This window comes from Poecilia mexicana, unplaced genomic scaffold (genome assembly GCF_051168715.1).
Source record: "Poecilia mexicana isolate PSO_F unplaced genomic scaffold, ASM5116871v1 scaffold_1, whole genome shotgun sequence".
Lineage (NCBI taxonomy): Eukaryota > Metazoa > Chordata > Actinopteri > Cyprinodontiformes > Poeciliidae > Poecilia > Poecilia mexicana.
In genome coordinates, this window is record NW_028263370.1 from 20,266,848 (window position 1) to 20,284,655 (window position 17,808).

The window sequence follows — 17,808 nt, forward strand, 5'->3', positions numbered from 1 at the left end:
TATTTTTTTGCATGCGTTAGTGCAAGCTAACATCACATTTTTGAGTTAGAGCGTATTTGTTCATGGGAGCAGCAGTTATTGATGGTGAAACATTAGTAGAAAGTTCTAGATAACACAAAAAGTTTCAGCCAGTAGATATATGTGAAGAAAACAATGAAGTTCATTCATTATCTTATTTTATTCCCATTTTCTTATTCATTGTATTCCTTTTGTCTTATCAATATCATGCCGGTAGTTAAAGAAATAAGTTATTCAAGGAATAATTCAGCTGTAAAGTTGGGCTATTTAGTGAATAAATTCTCAGACTCGATTAGAAATAAGCATGTCAGTGATCATTCCTTGTGTGAAGAATTTCTTCATTTCCTCATAAGATACTAAGTTTAGCTTTATTAATTAATAATAAATGATGGATTATAATCTGTAGTTATTAAATAAGAAAAACGTCGAAGCAAATTCTGATTCCCAATAATTTTGATGTCACCTTGTGAGGTTGCTACAACATTTTTGGTTTCCAGAATTCTGATTCCCAGCAATTAATCAACAAATTCAGCTTTGGAGATCCACAGATCTTTGATTTCAACAAACAGCCACACACCTCCACCACATTAATATCAGTGAAATTAAATTAACCAGAATTTAATTCTTTAAACATTTTTAGAACTCAATAAACACTAAATATTTTTATTTGCTGCAGTGTATTCTAAGCAAAGATACTCTTGTTTTCCCAGTTAATTTTATTTTCCTTTAGCATATTAAAAAATCTTACCTGTTCCAAAGCAGACCGAAAAGAAGCTGAAACAAGCAATGTTTCTAAGTGTGCTGAGCTGAAAACTGTGGTTTATAAAGCAGCAGCCCTGGAGATAAGGATTCATACAGAACATTGTCTAAAGGTCAATTGAATGTAGTTACTTTGTTTCTTGTAACTGCAGGTAAAGTTTGAGGTTTTTATTTTGGCAGTGTTCTGTATAAAGTATCAATTCTAGCAGAACAAACAGTTCTACCAGAACTTTTTATTCTGGTAGAACAAACAGTTGTTCTGGAACTGTAATGAAGGAAAGGTTTAACAGCAAGGCAGAAAATTTTATAAAAAGCAACTTAAATTTAGCTTCAGTCAATAAGGAAACAATGTAATGGCAACTGAAATTTATTTAAGTATTTTAATGATGTCATTTTAGTATTAATATGATATAACAAAATACTTATTGTAGTCTGCTGTTGACTTGCTATAGGAAATAGCTTGATCCTGCAGTCACTCCTGTGATGAATGCAGTTTCATGCCACGTGCTACAGAAAAGTCAAAAGGTTATAACATCCAGCTGTATTTTTTAACCCTCACCAAAGGAGAGCCGCGGAGAGACACGTTGTCAGAACATGTCAAAACTGGATGTGTTTCTTCGGCAGAACTTCACAACTCACAGGAGTGGATTATTATGGCCCTAAGAGTGCTGACAAGTTTTGATTTGAGAATACTGGAAACTCTTAGTCGTCCACTTTTACAGTTAGAGCAAGGTGGGTAGAGCATACCGAAGAGCAATGGTGGTGCAGAACGAACGGGGAGGAGTTTCAAAGAAGAAAGAGAGAAGGTGGGGGGGAGAGTTGGGGGGTTTAGTGTATCGTTAGAGAGCGGGGGGATACATGGGGGTTGAAAATCGTTACAAGGGGCGGGAGGCAAAGGAGAAAAGTTGAAGGTGGGGCTGGCGTATCATTAGAAGGGTGGGGTGGGGTTGAAGGAGAGATGGCGGGGGGCTAGCGTACCATTGAGTGCTGGGGGGGAGGATGGACGGATGGATGGGGCGGATGGACAGACAATGTATTGTAGCAAGGGGAAGGAGGTCTGACTGTACACTAACCCCTCCTCGCCCCCCCAGATATGCTATTTTATCTATATAATTATAAGCAATTTCCACTATCTGTAATAATGCGTCTTCCTGAGGATTCCTCTGATGATTATCTTTCATTAGAGCCATCATTGATGACTGAGGAGTTACAGCCATTTGAAGTTTGTATAGCAGGTGTTGTCCAAGTGTGCCATTTGGAGATGCCAAATGGAGACTCTGAATGGCACACTTGGACAACACCTGTACATACTGAAAAATGAACATGTCCAAAATTACAGATTTTTTGTATTTCCCAGTCCATACAGTCATCACTCAATGTGTATTCACAAGAAATAAAAATGAAAAATCTGGGTGAAGCCAAAATTATTTTTTTTCTTTTATGTGGCAAACGTAATAGCTACAAACTACTTACAGTTAGAGTATTTTTGACTGCATAAATAGAACATTTAGCTTGTCTTCTTCATAAAAAGACCAAGCTTTTTCATGTACTTCAAATTATTCCAGAACAGCAGCTGATTTAATTTGGGTATGCCTTTTCAGCCGTTTTTGGTGATTTAGGGGGTGAGGTTTAAGGGGTCAAAGCATCCAGTCGATTTATTGTGTTGCACTCATAAAACAGACAGGAGTTCTTCAGTTTTGGGAACTAGATTTGACCCACTCTGTGTGTATTTTTCTTGGAGTTGTTCTCTCTGGAGCAGCCGAGCATTGGCGCACAGAAAAAGCACAGATGGATTCAAAGCCTGCAATAATTTTGTGTTGTGCTTTAAATTCATCTGTAATTCCTTTTGGTTGACCTGTAAGTTTCAGACATATTCCATCATTTGACCCATAATCCCCCAGGCTTCTATGAAGCCCTGTTTTATTGTCACGCACTCCTACTAAATCTTTAACTCCTTCATAAACTAGGGTTGCTGGTACTTTCATTCCAACCAGAGCACAAAGGCCCACCCAGTTTAGGAGTAAGGTATTCATTAAAATGTTGTCACAACACATTGTCATAATGAGAGCTATTAGCTTGACCACATACAGAACTCATACAGGAGACCATTAAATTAGATAAATAAAGTTTATTTTGAAAAGAACCATGAGTGTAGTGTGTGATTCTTTGCCTGGAGCAACTGGATCAGGATTGTCTGAGTTCTGAAGGTAGGGGAGATGAGAGGAAAGAAGGGAGTTTGAAATGAGACTGTGAAGGCGACAGAAAATTTGAATGGAGGATCATTCAGATGCATATTTTGATGTTCAAAGTCAAATTATTTAGGTGATATAGAAAATAAACCTCCTTGTGGCAGATAAACCTGCCACAAGGAGAGGTTGGGTCACTGGAGTTTGGGTTACTTGAGGGGGAAAAAGATGTCCAGTCTGTGATTCTGTGAAGTGAGGTTACAACCACTTGGGTGTGGCTGGAATTTGTCCCCTGGTTCTTCGCTTTGCTACATACAGAAGGTCTTGACCAAATAGTTTTGTGACACGTCCTGTAACGTAACTACATCTCTCTCTTTTATAATAACACATATAATACAACTAATACAAGATTTGTCAAAAATATACAAAGTCAACAACTTGTAGCAATTTCAAAAATTTTATTGTCATTAAAGGGAACACAATTTCTGGTTGCATATATTAAAGCATAGTTATTTCTTGTGATTAAATGTTACACAAAATCTAAATTGTTTTTCATTGTAAAGATAAATACACAGCTAGCTAGGTCTTTAACAAAACTAAACTATTAAAAATAAATTGTGAGTTTCTGCCAGATTTAGTGAGTTAATGTTATGTGATGAAATGAAATGCTTTCATTCCCAAAACTCACCAATCCCCTATCACTAAGGAGATGGTTTATAACGACTGCACTTTTCTCCAGTCAGATACGGGTCACATTTCAGCGTGTATTTAGCCTCAACGTTTCCAGACTTTCCTTTGCATGTGAAAGTGTGAGTGCCAGGGCTCAGGTACTTCTCACAGTGAACGAGAAGGTCGTCATGTTTCGGATCTTCATCCCAAACCTCAATCGTCAGAACCAGGCTTGTGTCAACCTTCATGAGAAAATTTGAATGGAGGATCAATCAGATGCATATTTTAACGTTCATAGTCAAATTATTTAGGTGATATAAAAAATAAAACTGTTTTCCAGTCATCTCAAAAGTTGATAAATGCAGAGTAATGTTAGCCAAAACACAACAGCTTTCTTGATTTGGTAGGTGAGTGGTGAAATACAACGCCGGGCCCACGATGTCATGTAGAAATAATGTTTAATGAAGATAATCCACAAGAAGACAGAACCAAAAAACAGAAGTAGCTGGGAAGTCAACGAAGAACCAATATGAGCAGCGACAGGAGAAGGACGTACAACCAACAGTGCAAACCACAAACAATTGACAAGGAACACAGACAACAGGTGGGACTAAATACACTGGGAGGGTAATCACAGGAACGAGACACATCTGGGATCAATCAAGACATCACAGAGACTCAGGGAAAAACATGACTAGACAGAAAGAAATTCAAACTCAAAACACAGAACCAAACAACAGTACAAGATATGAAATACATCAGCTAGGCTGTGTCTGTTTACACAATATATGTGTAAAATGGTTTCTGTTCAAATATTTTCAGATTTTTTCTGCTTTTACTTTTATTTGTACTCGACCATAAACACCATGAAATGTGCATGGTCTATTCAAGTAAAACCAAATACTTTTTCATGAAGGTGCTGACCCAGTATCCCAAAACATAAAGAGTCTGCAGCCCGGCTTGGATCTAGAAATGGAGTTGATTGTCCATTCCCCAAGTTCAGAATATGCAGTTTGTCTGTATTACATATCATTTTATACTTTGATTTGTCTTATTTGATTTGGTTTATGTATTTCAGACAGGTTTTTAAAAACAAAACTAAGCAATCAGTATGACAGGGAAAAGAATTGGGGAAAAAAGTTTTTACTTTGACATTGAAGGTTAATTTTGTACATTTGTTGTTTGGAAAGCCAAGTTTTTATGCTCATGATTTATTTGTAAAAGCAATAAGAGAGGGTCAACACTTCCTGTCTCAACAACAGGTTAAGCAGAGCAGTGAGTGTGGGAGCCGCATGTCCACAGACACCCAGGTTGGTTCTGAGAACCGAAACAAGAACAAGTCGGGCCTAAAGGGAGGTGCTCTTTTCTTGTCATTGTGGCTGCTGGTTCATGTGAGCAACAGGTTGAAGGACAAATTAGTTCATAATCAATAATTTAACATCATCTAGTTGCAATGGAAACTACAACACATTTCTGATATTAAATGATATTTGATCCATTATGAAATGTTTGCTTAAAAATTTGTTTGGTGGCTCCAAAGAATAGATCAGCTTTCTTTCAAGACTGATGCATAAAAACTCAATTCTCCTCACTGCTGGTAATTTAAAGTTTTTGCAAAAATAGATGCTGGAATTAACTTTATAAATTCTTCTGCATCAGCAGAGTAAATGTATCAGTTTGTTTGTTGTTGAGCTTTTTCAGCTAATCTGTGATGATAATGTTTTCTGACCTTGCCCAAATTAAACTCAGCGTTCCACTTTGGATTATTGGACTTGATGATTTTGGTCTTGCGTTGTATGGAACCATAGAACATCTTGGCATAGCTGTGAACAAAAGAGGAGCCATATAAAAGGTGTGCTCATCAGGTTCCATAAGGTTTTTGTTTTTTACCTTTGCATCAACTCACCCGTCAGTTTGTGCAACCAGATCTCCTTTGAGATTCCAGCCTCGAACAATGGTCACTGTTAGAGTTCCCCTTGAGGCGTGCAGAGGGCAGCAGTTAGAGGCCACATTAGGAGTTTTGCCCACACAGTGTGGCTCATGGGGTGATTTCTTCACAGCATTGTCCTTCAAATACTGCTCAATAGCAGCTTTCACTGCTGCCTTTTGAAGCATGTTTGGCACGAGCTGATAGAGAGGTCGAAGGGAGTGCGAAACAACATCTGGATGTTCTTTCAGGCTCTTTAGCCAGATCAGGTAGGATTTGGAATCATTTTGGGAAATTGAAAACTCCCCCAACCAACCATTTCCTCCTGAAACCTCTGTGAAGTGCTGGTGGAGACCAGAGCTGTAGCCAGTGGCAACATCCTGGTTTTTTAGGACACTGCTGCAAGACTTCTTGACCCTGGAGAGTTTCATCTTCCCCAAGCCAACAGCAACACCCATAGATAAACAGGTGTGGATCTGGGTGAAAGAACAGCTGCTTTACACCAGATATTTACATAAAGAGCCAGACATGAGCAGAGAAGAATATGTTCATGTGGAAATCCTTGGAAATTAAAAGGGACAAAAAATAAAATAAAATCACTCCTAAAAATACTTAAAGTAGGTTGTTGGAAGTGATGAACTTCGTATTTATGAAGCTTCATGTATTTAGTAATAACAACAGTGGTAATGAAAGTAGTTTTAAATTCTTGCTGGTACTATGACGAAAATCATCTGTGCCTCATTGTGCAAATCAAAACAAATAAAAACATTAATATTTTACTGGACTGTTGCATACCTGTATACACAGAAACTAGAAACACTTCACAATGGGAAAAATAAATATATTCTGCCATACAGGGTGGAAAGTAATTAGTTACATTTATATCTATTGATGTATTTACAATTTGCCTAATTTGTCCTTTAAGTTGTTTACAAAACCTGAACTTTACTTTTACTTGAATTTGTTTTGATTAAAGTTAATCAGTTACATTTGAAGTCATATCCATTAATGAATAAAAATAAAACATAAGAAAACGCCAGAAAAAAACGACACTGATCTTTTGGCTTTGGTTTTATTAAAACCAAATGGTGATGCATGGATGGGAAGACGGAGGGAAAACCCGTCAAGTGTAGTTCAAGTTAACTTCTGAGAAAAATAAAAGCCCTCACTGAATTTAATGCTTCAGTTTAAATGTAAGTATAGCCACCAGCTTTAACATAAATTGTAAACTTTAATTATATTTTCTCAAATGTTAATATCAATTTTATCAGTTTTGTGTGATTATAATTTATACTGACTAAAATTGAAAACAGAAAATTGGGTGCTTAGTTTGGAGATGGTTATTTAAGATTATTAGGAAGGAGGGACCAACAGCAGCTGACATAAAATGTTGGAAAATAATTTCCCATTAAAAATACACATATTTTGTGTTGCTTTTTCATTTATAAATGTACTCATTTGCATTACAGCATGACAAAAACACGTTTTCATTTAGTTTGTGATGAGCTGGACTTTGTTTTACTCATCATAAAGTAACTAAGGTAAAATTTTAAAGAGGTACTAAGTGCAAATGAGTATAATAATAATAATAATAATAATAATAATAATAATAATAACTGTAGTTTTACTTGAGTAGCCTAGATTATAAATGATTATTATGTATAAAAACTGATAAACAAGTTTACATTGTAGCATGTGCAGTAACTTTTTCATCTTTGGCATCACTGTTATTTTCTTTTTAACAAATTAGTTATTGTTTTCTGCATTTTTATCAGGTTTTGATTTCGCTTGAATTCACTGTCTGCTGATTTCACTGTTTTTATTTAATTTTATTTTAAAATGATAAGCGATTTATTGTTCGTCCTGTCCCAATGAAAGCGACATTTTTTATGTCTCTGTGGACCACCTGTGTAAATGTCCCAGTCCATAAATCAAACCCACCAATCCGATCAGCAAGCGCCGTGATTTATAAGAAAACGCGCGTACTACGCGCAAACGTTTAATACGAGTGAAATTTCCGGTCATATGTTAATAAGCAGCTGTTTTCGAGGTGTGCCTTGCTGTTTTAATTGAGCAAAATAACACAAAACACAACTATATAATCACTGTTTGCTTTTAAGTGGGACATTTTGTAATTAGCAGACAGACATTATCGCGGAGAAAGGTTTGAAGGCTGCTGAGAAAGCTACAAGCGCTGGGAGGGGAGAGAGAGAGGGACATGCTCCATCACACAGCACCAACAGTTCAGAAACAATAAGAAATGAGATAAAAAAACTATTTATAAACAGATTAACTTGTGTTTCAAACTTCCTATTACTAGCTATTTTGACTCAAATTGCAGCCGTTCTGACTGCTGGCCTTATTGCAGCCGTTCTACTGGTACTGCTACCGACCCAGAATATTTTACATAGTACCAGACCGTACCGGCTTACTTTCACACCTGCGCGTTAGTATCATGGAAGTATCACATAAAAATCTGTTGTTTTGTGCTTTTTGTTACCCATCTTGCGTTTAACCCATTCATGGAGGACAAACAGCTTCGTGAAGATATCAGTCGTCTCAGTCGCCCTCCAAGATTAACCTAAAACAGGTTTAAAGTGCTTTAAAATGATTTCCTGCAGAAAAATGTCTGTAACTAATTCACAATGTGTGTGCGTGTGGGTGTGTGTGTGTGTGCGTTTGTTTGTTATACCTTGTGGGGACGATTTTCCTGACATATACTACGTTGTGGGGATCAATTGCTCCTTGTGAGGACCGGAGCCTGGTCCCCACAAGGGGAAACCCTGTTTTTGGGTCAGGGGTCAGATTTAGGGCTAAGGTATGAATTGAGTTTTGGTTAGGGTTAGGAAAAGGGTAAAGGTAAGGTTTAGGCTGTAGAAATGAATGGAAGTCAATGGAAAGTCCCCACAAAGATAGTCACGCAAACATGTGTGTGAAAGTTCTCACCAGTCTGAAGTAGTGTGTGCCATACTTCTGTATGAGCTTTGTATACTTGTTCTTAGTGAAGGAGTTGTAGTGAGGTGGCAGGAGGTCTAACTGCTGTTTGAATTTTAAACTTAAGGAAGGTCTGTTTGATAGTATAAATCTAGACACCAAGACAAAATTAGACAATTATTTCAATAACTATGACCTGTCAGAACTCAATGAAAAAGTTTAATTTCCATCCTACCCATAATGGCTGCAGGCGACACTGTGTATGCTGAAAGTGTAGCGATCCTCTTTGATCTTTTGTGAAGCGAATTTGTAGGCTTTGGAGCCGGTTCCTCCCACATCGAGGCCGGCAAACACAAACATTTGAACCTTGAAGCCAGCCTGATGAAATACAGACAACACATGTAGTTTATAGGGTGTTAAATAAGAAGCCATATTTTTGTTATCACTATGCCACTCACTTACTTCAGTTCTAACTGAATTTGAAAATATTCTGAAATGTTCAGTTTCTTACCGACCAATCATTGGTATCTTGGGATGTGTAAGACTCAACCAGAGAGCTGTTGGCACATTTTAAAGGACGTAATTATTATTAAACATCTACACAGTTCATTTTTCATTAGGTAATAAAGTGTTCTAGCTTAGTGAAATTGTGGATTTAACTATTGTTATTTTAATACCTAAGCCTTATTAGGCAGGTATTTATAAACTACAGTTATATTCAATAAATTAGAAAATGCTTCCATATTTGGCTCGGTTTTCAGATTAAAAGTACTTTTAAAATAACAACCTCTGAGCCGGTGTTAAGCACACTTTTCATTAAACCTGTACTTCTGTATTATGAAATATTTTTATTGGTTTGCTGTGTTATTCCAATTTTCAATGTTAGGTTTGCATTACTTGTAAGTTCAAAATCCTCATAATTAACAGAAATAAATGATTATATAGAATAAATGTAATTATTCTATATAATGTTTCATTTAGTGATAAAACTGCTGAAACAAATGAACTTTTCAATAATATTCTAATTTAGTGAATGGGTATTTATTTGCCTATTTTTTCCCTTGGTAATTTTAATCAAAAATTCTATTTTGTTAATAATTTTCCTAATTAATTATTTATAGTTATTCACAGTCCAACTGATACTCATTGTTGCAGGATGGTCCTTGATCACATGTCCCTTTCTGTGTGTGAATATGTTTGTGTGGGTGTGTGTGTGTGCGTGTGTGTGTGTGTGTGTGTGTGTGTGTGTGTGTGTGTGTGTGTGTGTGTGTGTGTGCATGTCGGTTTTAGGGTCAGAGTCAGGTTTTTATATGCACAGACTAAAGATGTTAAGTTGTCCTGCTGCAACAGACAAAGTGAAATGGACATGATGTGTGAACTATGCAACGAACCCCTCTCTCCAAACACAGAAATGGTTTGACTAGAGAGAACATATTTGACTTACAGTTTATAACCTGTTGAGAATAAAGGATGATATGTTTTTCTTATCTCTCTTCTAGCTAGCTGCAAAGCTAAAGCTAAAGGAAATGACATGTTAGGAAACACCCTCTAAGCTAAAGTTAAAGGATGTGACACAGTAGGGAACGCCCTCTTTACTGCTTGCCTAGATAGAGGCTAACTATTAGAATTACTGTTGCTTGAGGCCATTTTGTCCTGCTAGCTCCTAAAAGTAGCATGAGAAATGGACCAACTGTATTTTGATATTAATAAATGGAATTCATGAATTCAACTCACTGACTCTTCTACATCAAGAATTGAGCCTGGAGAAAGGATAATTCTTCACACACTAAATTATTTGAAGGTGACTTAAAAGTGAAAGTCCATCTGCTGCTTTAAAATGCAATTAAAATCAATAAGAAAATTGTATTTCTTTTAACTCAGAAATTGAAGTTCATAAAGTTGATTCGACAAAAAGAGACAAGTTGTTTAAACATTGTTTTTTAAGTTCTGTTAGCGTATTAACCTTGAACTGTGAGTTTCAACTTAATACTGGAATTTAAACCAAATGATCATTTCACAATATGCAAGAAAAAAACGGCCTTCACCTAATTAAAAAACACACATTTCTGTATTATTTTCACTCACCTTATCAAATTAAAGTAACCACATATTTTTACACTAGGATAATTAAAATTCTTCTTTCAACTTGATTAGAACAAAAGTTATGATTTGCTAATGAGTTTAATAAAGATCACAATAAATTCTGCTCAAAAACTTTTAGCAGAGAATAACAACTTTTTAAAATGAACATTTGCCTTAATAATACGTCAGAGTCAGATCAATGTAACACGTCCATCTCAGGATACAAAAATATGCCTCTAAGCATTCTGGGAAATAGTTCCCATTCCTGTGTTTTATTTTCTTTTAGTGTTTTTAGTGCTAACCTATAAACTCTATTTTATTAAAGTCTTTTAGGTTTGACAAAATTAATAAAATGCTAACAGACTTACTGCTGTAAGTTTATCTTTCACAAACTCACATTTAGGTTAAAAATCTATAAGTAAATTTATATAGTTTTAGATTTTTAAAACATTTAAAACTAGACTAGTTTTAAATGTAGAAGTTAGTGGACACAACTAAATGTGGCCCAAATGTTTTACAGTATATTAGGCTGACCTGCTCTGCAGAACATGGTCAGTGCTCTGCAGGCAAAGAGAAGTAAATACACAACCTCAGACTCCCTCCATAGCTTTGATATCTTTAAGCTGACAGACTAGATGTGTGTGGGATTTTGTCTTACAACTTAACTCTGCTTCAAACTTTACCAATTTTTTCTTCATGATGCTTTTTGTAAACTTAACTGTGAAGTTAACTGAGAATAAAGGTGAATTTTATTGATTTTTTTAAAAATTATGCATTATTTTAGGTGACCTGTTAGATATTTTTTGGTATTATCATTTTGTTATTACTTTAGTTCATATTCAGTCTAATGTTAATCAATAGTTAATTAACATTCAGTATTATTGTGATTTTCAGTTTAAAGTGTTCTCTTCCTTCTGTGTGTATAAACTGACCTGGAGGCCCCATCTGTCTGTTCATCTTCATGTGGGACAGTTAACTCTGTGTTTCCCAGACCTTAAATTCTTATCAACCGGAATACCTCCTAACTTAGGAACTGCCTGTGTGCAGTCGTATTTTGTCTTATGTTTATCTTCCCTCTTCTTTGTTGACAGTTTGACCGACATTTGAACCGGGCTCAGACCGTAGATCAGATATCACACCTGGAACTGGGTTGCTAGTTGTTTGAGTTAAAAGTTTTACGACCTCTGTTGTTTTTCCTGGCTGCTCTCTGTGGCTGTTCTGCTCACGCGGAAGCAGACCAGAACGCTCTGTGAACGGCTCGGAGGAGCAGTTGGCGGAGTCTTCTCCTTTTGCAAAAGCTTGGTCATAAAATTCATATACTTTGTCTGTGGTTCTTTTATGTAGGTTCGAGAAAAATACCTATTATGACCTTTGAAGTCAACTGGTTGCACTTGAATATATTAATAAGTATCAGAATATCAGTATAAATGCACACCACATTTTTCATATTTAGCTTCCACTTCAGAATTATCCACTATGTGTTGGTCTAACAACATAAAGGTCCAATAAACAGACACGGTTGATTGGAACATGTAATTGTACCATATACAAAAAAAATCATTGTTAGTTTAACCATGTGATTCAACTTTTACAGTGTTTACAATCCAGTTTAAATACTTTACCTGAGAGAGGTGTGAAGTTTGCTGTGGATGTCAGGACTGCATTGACTGACGTAACTCCAGTCCACAACAGAAGATGGAAGCTTAAAATGAAGAAAAATCACGTTATTGTTAATCCCTCAAGTCAGATGTGCAGCTGTTAATTTATGCATTTTTAATTACTTTTTGGAGGACATGGTTTTGAAGAGGGTTGCTGCAGAGTTTACAGGTTTTGCTGGGGCTCAGGTAAGTCTTCACATCAATCACATGAGCTCCTTTTCTCTGAAGTGTGACTATATCAAAACCTTCCCCCACCAGGTTGTGGCCTGGTACAAAAGGAGCAGCATCACACTCTCTTTGGGTCCCGATGCGACAGGACAGAACAGAGGAGTGAACAAGAAGGACGCTTAGGAGAAGAAGAGCTGAAGTTGAATCGGGCAGCATCGCTGTAGTCAAAAGGTAAAAGATAGAGGAATTGAACTATTGTTTTACATAGTGCATGGCATTTTCTTCATTTCTATGACTTATTTATACAACATCATAAGAAAGTTAGTTAACACTTTATTTGAAGGGATGTGCATAAGACTGACATGACACTTACATAGATATTACCTAACACCTGTCATGAACATTCTTCATTCTTCATGAATATTTGTGATGGTTGTCATTAAGTGTCATTCGGAAAATAATGACACTTTTAATGTGAAATTGACATTATTCAAGATGTCTTTATTATGACAACCTGACATTAACCAATTAATTATCAAAATTTAGTAATGTAAACAAAGGTACATAACATTTTAAATTTTGATAATTAACAACTCTTATGACAGATGATGAATCTTGGTTAATTTCATGTCTGTCAAAGTGTTATCAAAACGGTTATGCTAACACATGCAAAAATAAAAAAATACCTGATCAGAGATATGTAAAAATATACAAAAACATTCAAATGCATGTATAAATTAAATGTGTAATTGTTTCAAGCAAAGATACTCTTTTTTCCCAGTTAATTTTATTTTCCTTTTGCATACTAAAAAATCTTACCTGTTCCAAAGCAGACCAAAAAGAAGCTGAAACAAGCAATGTGCTGCAGTGTGCTGAGCTGAAAACTGTGGTTTATGAAGCAGCAGCCCTGGAGAGATAAGGATTCATACAGAACATTGTCTAAAGGTCAATTGAATGTAGTTACTTTGTTTCTTGTAACTGCTGGTAAAGTTTGAGGTTTTTATTTTGGCAGCGTTCTGCTAAGAGAACAAACGGTGCTAATGGAACTTTTTGTTTTATTGCAGTTCTACTGGAACTTCAATGAAGGAAAGGTTTAACAGCAAGGCAGAAAAGTGCATAAAAAGCAACTTAAATTTAGCTTCAGTCAATAAGGAAACAAGGTAATGGCAATTGAAATGTTTTTAAGTATTTTAATGAGTGTAGTCTGCTGTTGACTTGCGATAGAAAATAACTTGATCCTGCAGTCACTGCTGTGATGAATGCAGTTTTATGCCACCTGCTTCAGAAAAGTCAAACGGTTACAACATCCAGCTGTATTTACTAGTACAAAGGATCCAGTCAATTTATTGTGTTAAACTCATAAAACAGACAGGAGTTGTTCTTCAGTTTCAGCAACTAGATTTGACCCACTCTGTGTATAGTTTTCTTGGAATTGTTCTCTGTGTAGCAGCCGGGCATTGGTGCACAGAAAAAACGTTACATAGTTTCTTCTTCTAGCTACAACTTTACAACTGACGCTGCTTCCGCTACAGAAAAAAATCACATAGCATGCAGGTCTAATTTTGTAAAATTTCTATGTTTGAACAAAAATAACTAGGCAAGATGCTTTAAACAATAAAATTAAGACAAATAAAATTTATCAAATAAATGAATAAAAGAGCGTTTTATCCATAACTTTAAAAAATATATAATTTAACTAAAATACTTCTAGGGTGCAACAACCCCTGCCACATAAAAGTTGCCTAAAAACTTAAGATTGTAATGGAAAATTTTATAATGTGCTCTTCACCTCTTTTGTGCTTTAGATTGTGTCTGATGATGAGATCATGAGTCTGCATGATCTTAACATGAGATTGGTCAAGCTGCTCTCCTATAGACTTGTATTGTGCTGTAACAGCAGGTAATGTCTGTGATCCAGGAGACAATCTGGGTGATACTTCCCCGGCCAGAACTGAGACTGCATTTCATGCATTAAGTAAGAAGCCCCTTTCCTTGACAATAGACAACCATCTGGGTTGGGCTCCACATAATTGTTGGTGCATAATAATCATGATCTGTTGACCAGAACCTATAAAAGTAAGCCAGAATCTACTGTAAGGCAGAGCAGACCTGACAGACTCCTTTGACTCTGTATTTCTGTTCTCACCTTGCAAAGTTTTAATAAATGTATTTTTTTCTCATCCAGACTCTTGTTAAGGTACTATTTTCCACAAGATTTTTAGCAATAGAGAACAAAGATATTCACAAGAACTAGAATTAAAGGTAAATTAACAAGGCAAGTAATTTAACAGATATTACAATATTGCAAAGTTTTTTTGTGCCATCTTTATTAACTGTTGTCAGTTGATGTGATGCAACACATAACAGATTTCTCATTTGAAAAAGTTGCATTTCTTTGGCCTTAACTTTATCTTTCATTGTCTCTGTTGCAGAATCTGCCTTACATGTTGTATGTGTTGTTCAAAGGTGGAACTAAACACTAATACATCATCCAGGTAAGGTAAACAAGCTTTATCTCTGAATTACCCCAGGCATCCTTCCATGTAGTGCTGAAAAGCAGTTGGGGAGCATTTATCAGTCCAAATGGGATTCCCTCAGATTTGTACATTCCCCAAGGTGTTATGAAGGCTGTACATGGTCTGGTTTTCTCACTAATTAAACCTTGGTGGTAGGCCTTCCCTTGGTCCTACACTGTGAACCAGGAATTGCCCCCGAAGTTTTCTAACATTTCCTGTATCCTAGGAATTAGATGACGGTCTGGGACTGTTTTTAAGTTCAACAGTCTGTAGTCTATGCACAGACGAAGACTTCCACCTTTCTTCCTCACACACACCACACAGGAGATTACTGTAAGGAATAGGATTTTTGGATCCAACCTCAGTTGAGTAAATCCTGTATGTATGTTTTTACTTCCTGGCAGAGGTGTCAAGGAATAGCATTTCTTAACTGGCACATTATCATTAAGTTGAATGTCCATCTCTAAATCTTTGATTATTTGTGTATCCCATCATGTTTTGCAAACACATCACACTCTTCTCTGAGCATCTGTTTTACCTGTGATTGTTGACTCTCTGACAGATGACTCAGATATACAGGTGGATCCCATGCCTCTGTTTCTGCTAGAGGGCTGACCTGCTCTGTCTGATTGGTGGCACCACTGTCCAATGGCAGCGGTCTCTGACCCTCCACAGGCTTAGTTTCTAGTGGGGAAACTGAACCAACATTATACATTCGGCCAAATGTTGTTTGGCCACAGAGGGTAATATCATGGTCAACTTGGTTAATATCATGGTTAAATGTTCAACTGTCACTGTAATCCTACCCTTATCATGCCACGGAATCTGAATCAGCTGCTCACTGATAGCTAGTCCTTCAGGCCATGATTCGGGTTCCAGCACTAACTGTGAACCACATAGTTAATGATGGGGTGGTCAAGGCTACTGCTTGCAACCAGGATGGGACCCAGACAAGTTTTTCTTTCATTCTAGATACATCATTTTGGTAAAAGGTGATAATAACTCCTATCCATCCTTCATATGGTATTTCTGTTCCATTTGAATTCCAGTATTCCTTCTTCAAGCAGTTTCTCCTCACATTCATACTCGCTCATGCTCACAGACATGTTCCTATATGGATTAACTAGCTGTAGTCCACCTTTGTTGCTTGCACATAACTTGTATGACAAAAATGTGTAATAGTGCATACAAATGGTAGGGTTTTCCCCAGTGTATTATAATCCTGCCGGCCTGCTATGCTTTTATCTTTGTGAAAAAAGAATTACATGCGGCATTTACATCTGAACAAGCTGCTCAGTGTGTGTCTCTGTCTTCACTGTAAAGTTTATGTATGTGGTCCCTGTTGGCCGGTGTGTTAGTGGTTAAAGAACCAGCACTAATCATTCATCATGCAGGTTCTGTCCGGTGAGGAGTTTTCACACTCACCTCATAGTCATTCATCATGTTGGTTTTATATTATTTTATAAATATTTTTAGTATTATTTTTCTGGTTACATCAAACCATACCAAATGCTTTGTCCACTTAGTCAGCCAGAGTTAATGCGCGCGGAGATCTGAAAATCTCGTCCCATAAATTTGAGCAATCAAAACACTTTCTGTGGAGCTCATAAAAACTCCATTGACACAAAATGAAAGAGCTACTAAAGTGACATTAGCAGAATTAAATTAAATCTGCCGTTTGTTGTGCATCTCAGTGCGCAGTGCAGCCGATTGGGTTCATCATGCAGGGCTGGTCCAAGGTTGTATGAGGCCTTGAGCAGAATTGGACTGAAGGGCCCCTCTTGCTGCTGAAAACATCAGCACCTTTAACAGCTTCTGTGTTAGATTTAATAAAATTTGGGAGAGGGGGAGTAGCGTAATTTTGTTAATAAAAAAACACGGTGGACCGCCAATGGACAGGCTCAGCGCCCCGACCACCAGACTTAGCAAGTTTTCTGAGGGAAACCCTGAATGGTGTGCTTCCATATGAGTCCCTTTCATTCCATCCAAAGCTCTTTTGAACTCATTAATCCATTAAACAAGCCCATAAGTGAATTAGTCCAGGCATCAAAAGTGTCCCTGGCTGTCCTTTGAACAATTCCTGGTTTCACTGTTCCAGCTGGCCATGTGCATTAGTCTGATGTCCACTGTCCTTGGTCATCCATCTGTATATAGTCCCCAAGATCCATCTTCTCGTGATAGGGAGTACACAACATATAAGCAGAAGAATAACAATTAGTATTATTACTAAAGTTAACCCTATTTTGACTGCAAAAGATTGGGGCAAGATAGAGACCTTTCTATGAAGGCCATGGAATGACCTCCAGACTTTCCAGGACCTCCATGCATGTTCTGTCCTGCATTATCTTTTACTTCCACTTCAGTTTACTAAGCCTGGTCATTACTATTTTAAATTTGTGTTTTGGTGGGGTATGCATAGGAATGTATGTGCAGGATTGATTTGCGAACATATGGCAAACTCTTCCCACGTTAGACAAAATCAAATTAATGCTCATCTGTTTTGTTTTGTCATTCTGCTCATTTCATGGACTTGCTCTCCTAGGGCCATAAATCCTTCAACAGTAAAGTTTATAATTCTTTGTTGGTTATAATAAACATAGTTAATCCATTCAACATTTTGTTAATTGTAACCCAAGGTAAGACGGATTCAAATCCTGCAATAATTTTGTGTTGTGCTTTAAATTCATCTGTAATTCCTCTTGGTTGACCTGTAAGTTTCAGACATATTCCATCATTTGACCCATAATCCCCCAGGCTTCTATGAAGCCCTGTTTTATTGTCATGCATTCCTACTAAATCTTTAACTCCTTCATAAACTAGGGTTGCTGGTACTTTCATTCCAACCAGAGCACAAAGGCCCACCCAGTTTAGGAGTAAGGTATTCATTAAAA

General features: G+C 36.8%; 1 protein-coding gene across 2 annotated transcripts; it reads right to left on the reverse strand.

Moving 5' to 3' along the window:
- Positions 1 to 3,664: 3,664 nt before the first annotated feature.
- Positions 3,665 to 12,617, reverse strand: LOC106932387 (perforin-1-like). Of its 2 annotated transcripts, none has more exons than XM_088007658.1 (9): positions 12,357 to 12,617; positions 12,198 to 12,277; positions 9,005 to 9,050; positions 8,729 to 8,871; positions 8,506 to 8,644; positions 8,076 to 8,140; positions 5,539 to 6,051; positions 5,362 to 5,455; positions 3,665 to 3,874 (listed from the first exon to the last, which is right to left on the reverse strand). In XM_088007658.1, exons 1-9 carry the CDS (start codon positions 12,615 to 12,617, stop codon positions 3,665 to 3,667), a joined length of 1,551 nt encoding a protein of 516 aa, XP_087863784.1. The 2 variants fall into 2 exon arrangements, with proteins under 2 accessions (XP_087863784.1, XP_087863782.1); XM_088007656.1 differs by having other exon boundaries at positions 5,539 to 6,035; positions 8,060 to 8,140.
- Between the last annotated feature and the right edge of the window lie 5,191 nt (positions 12,618 to 17,808).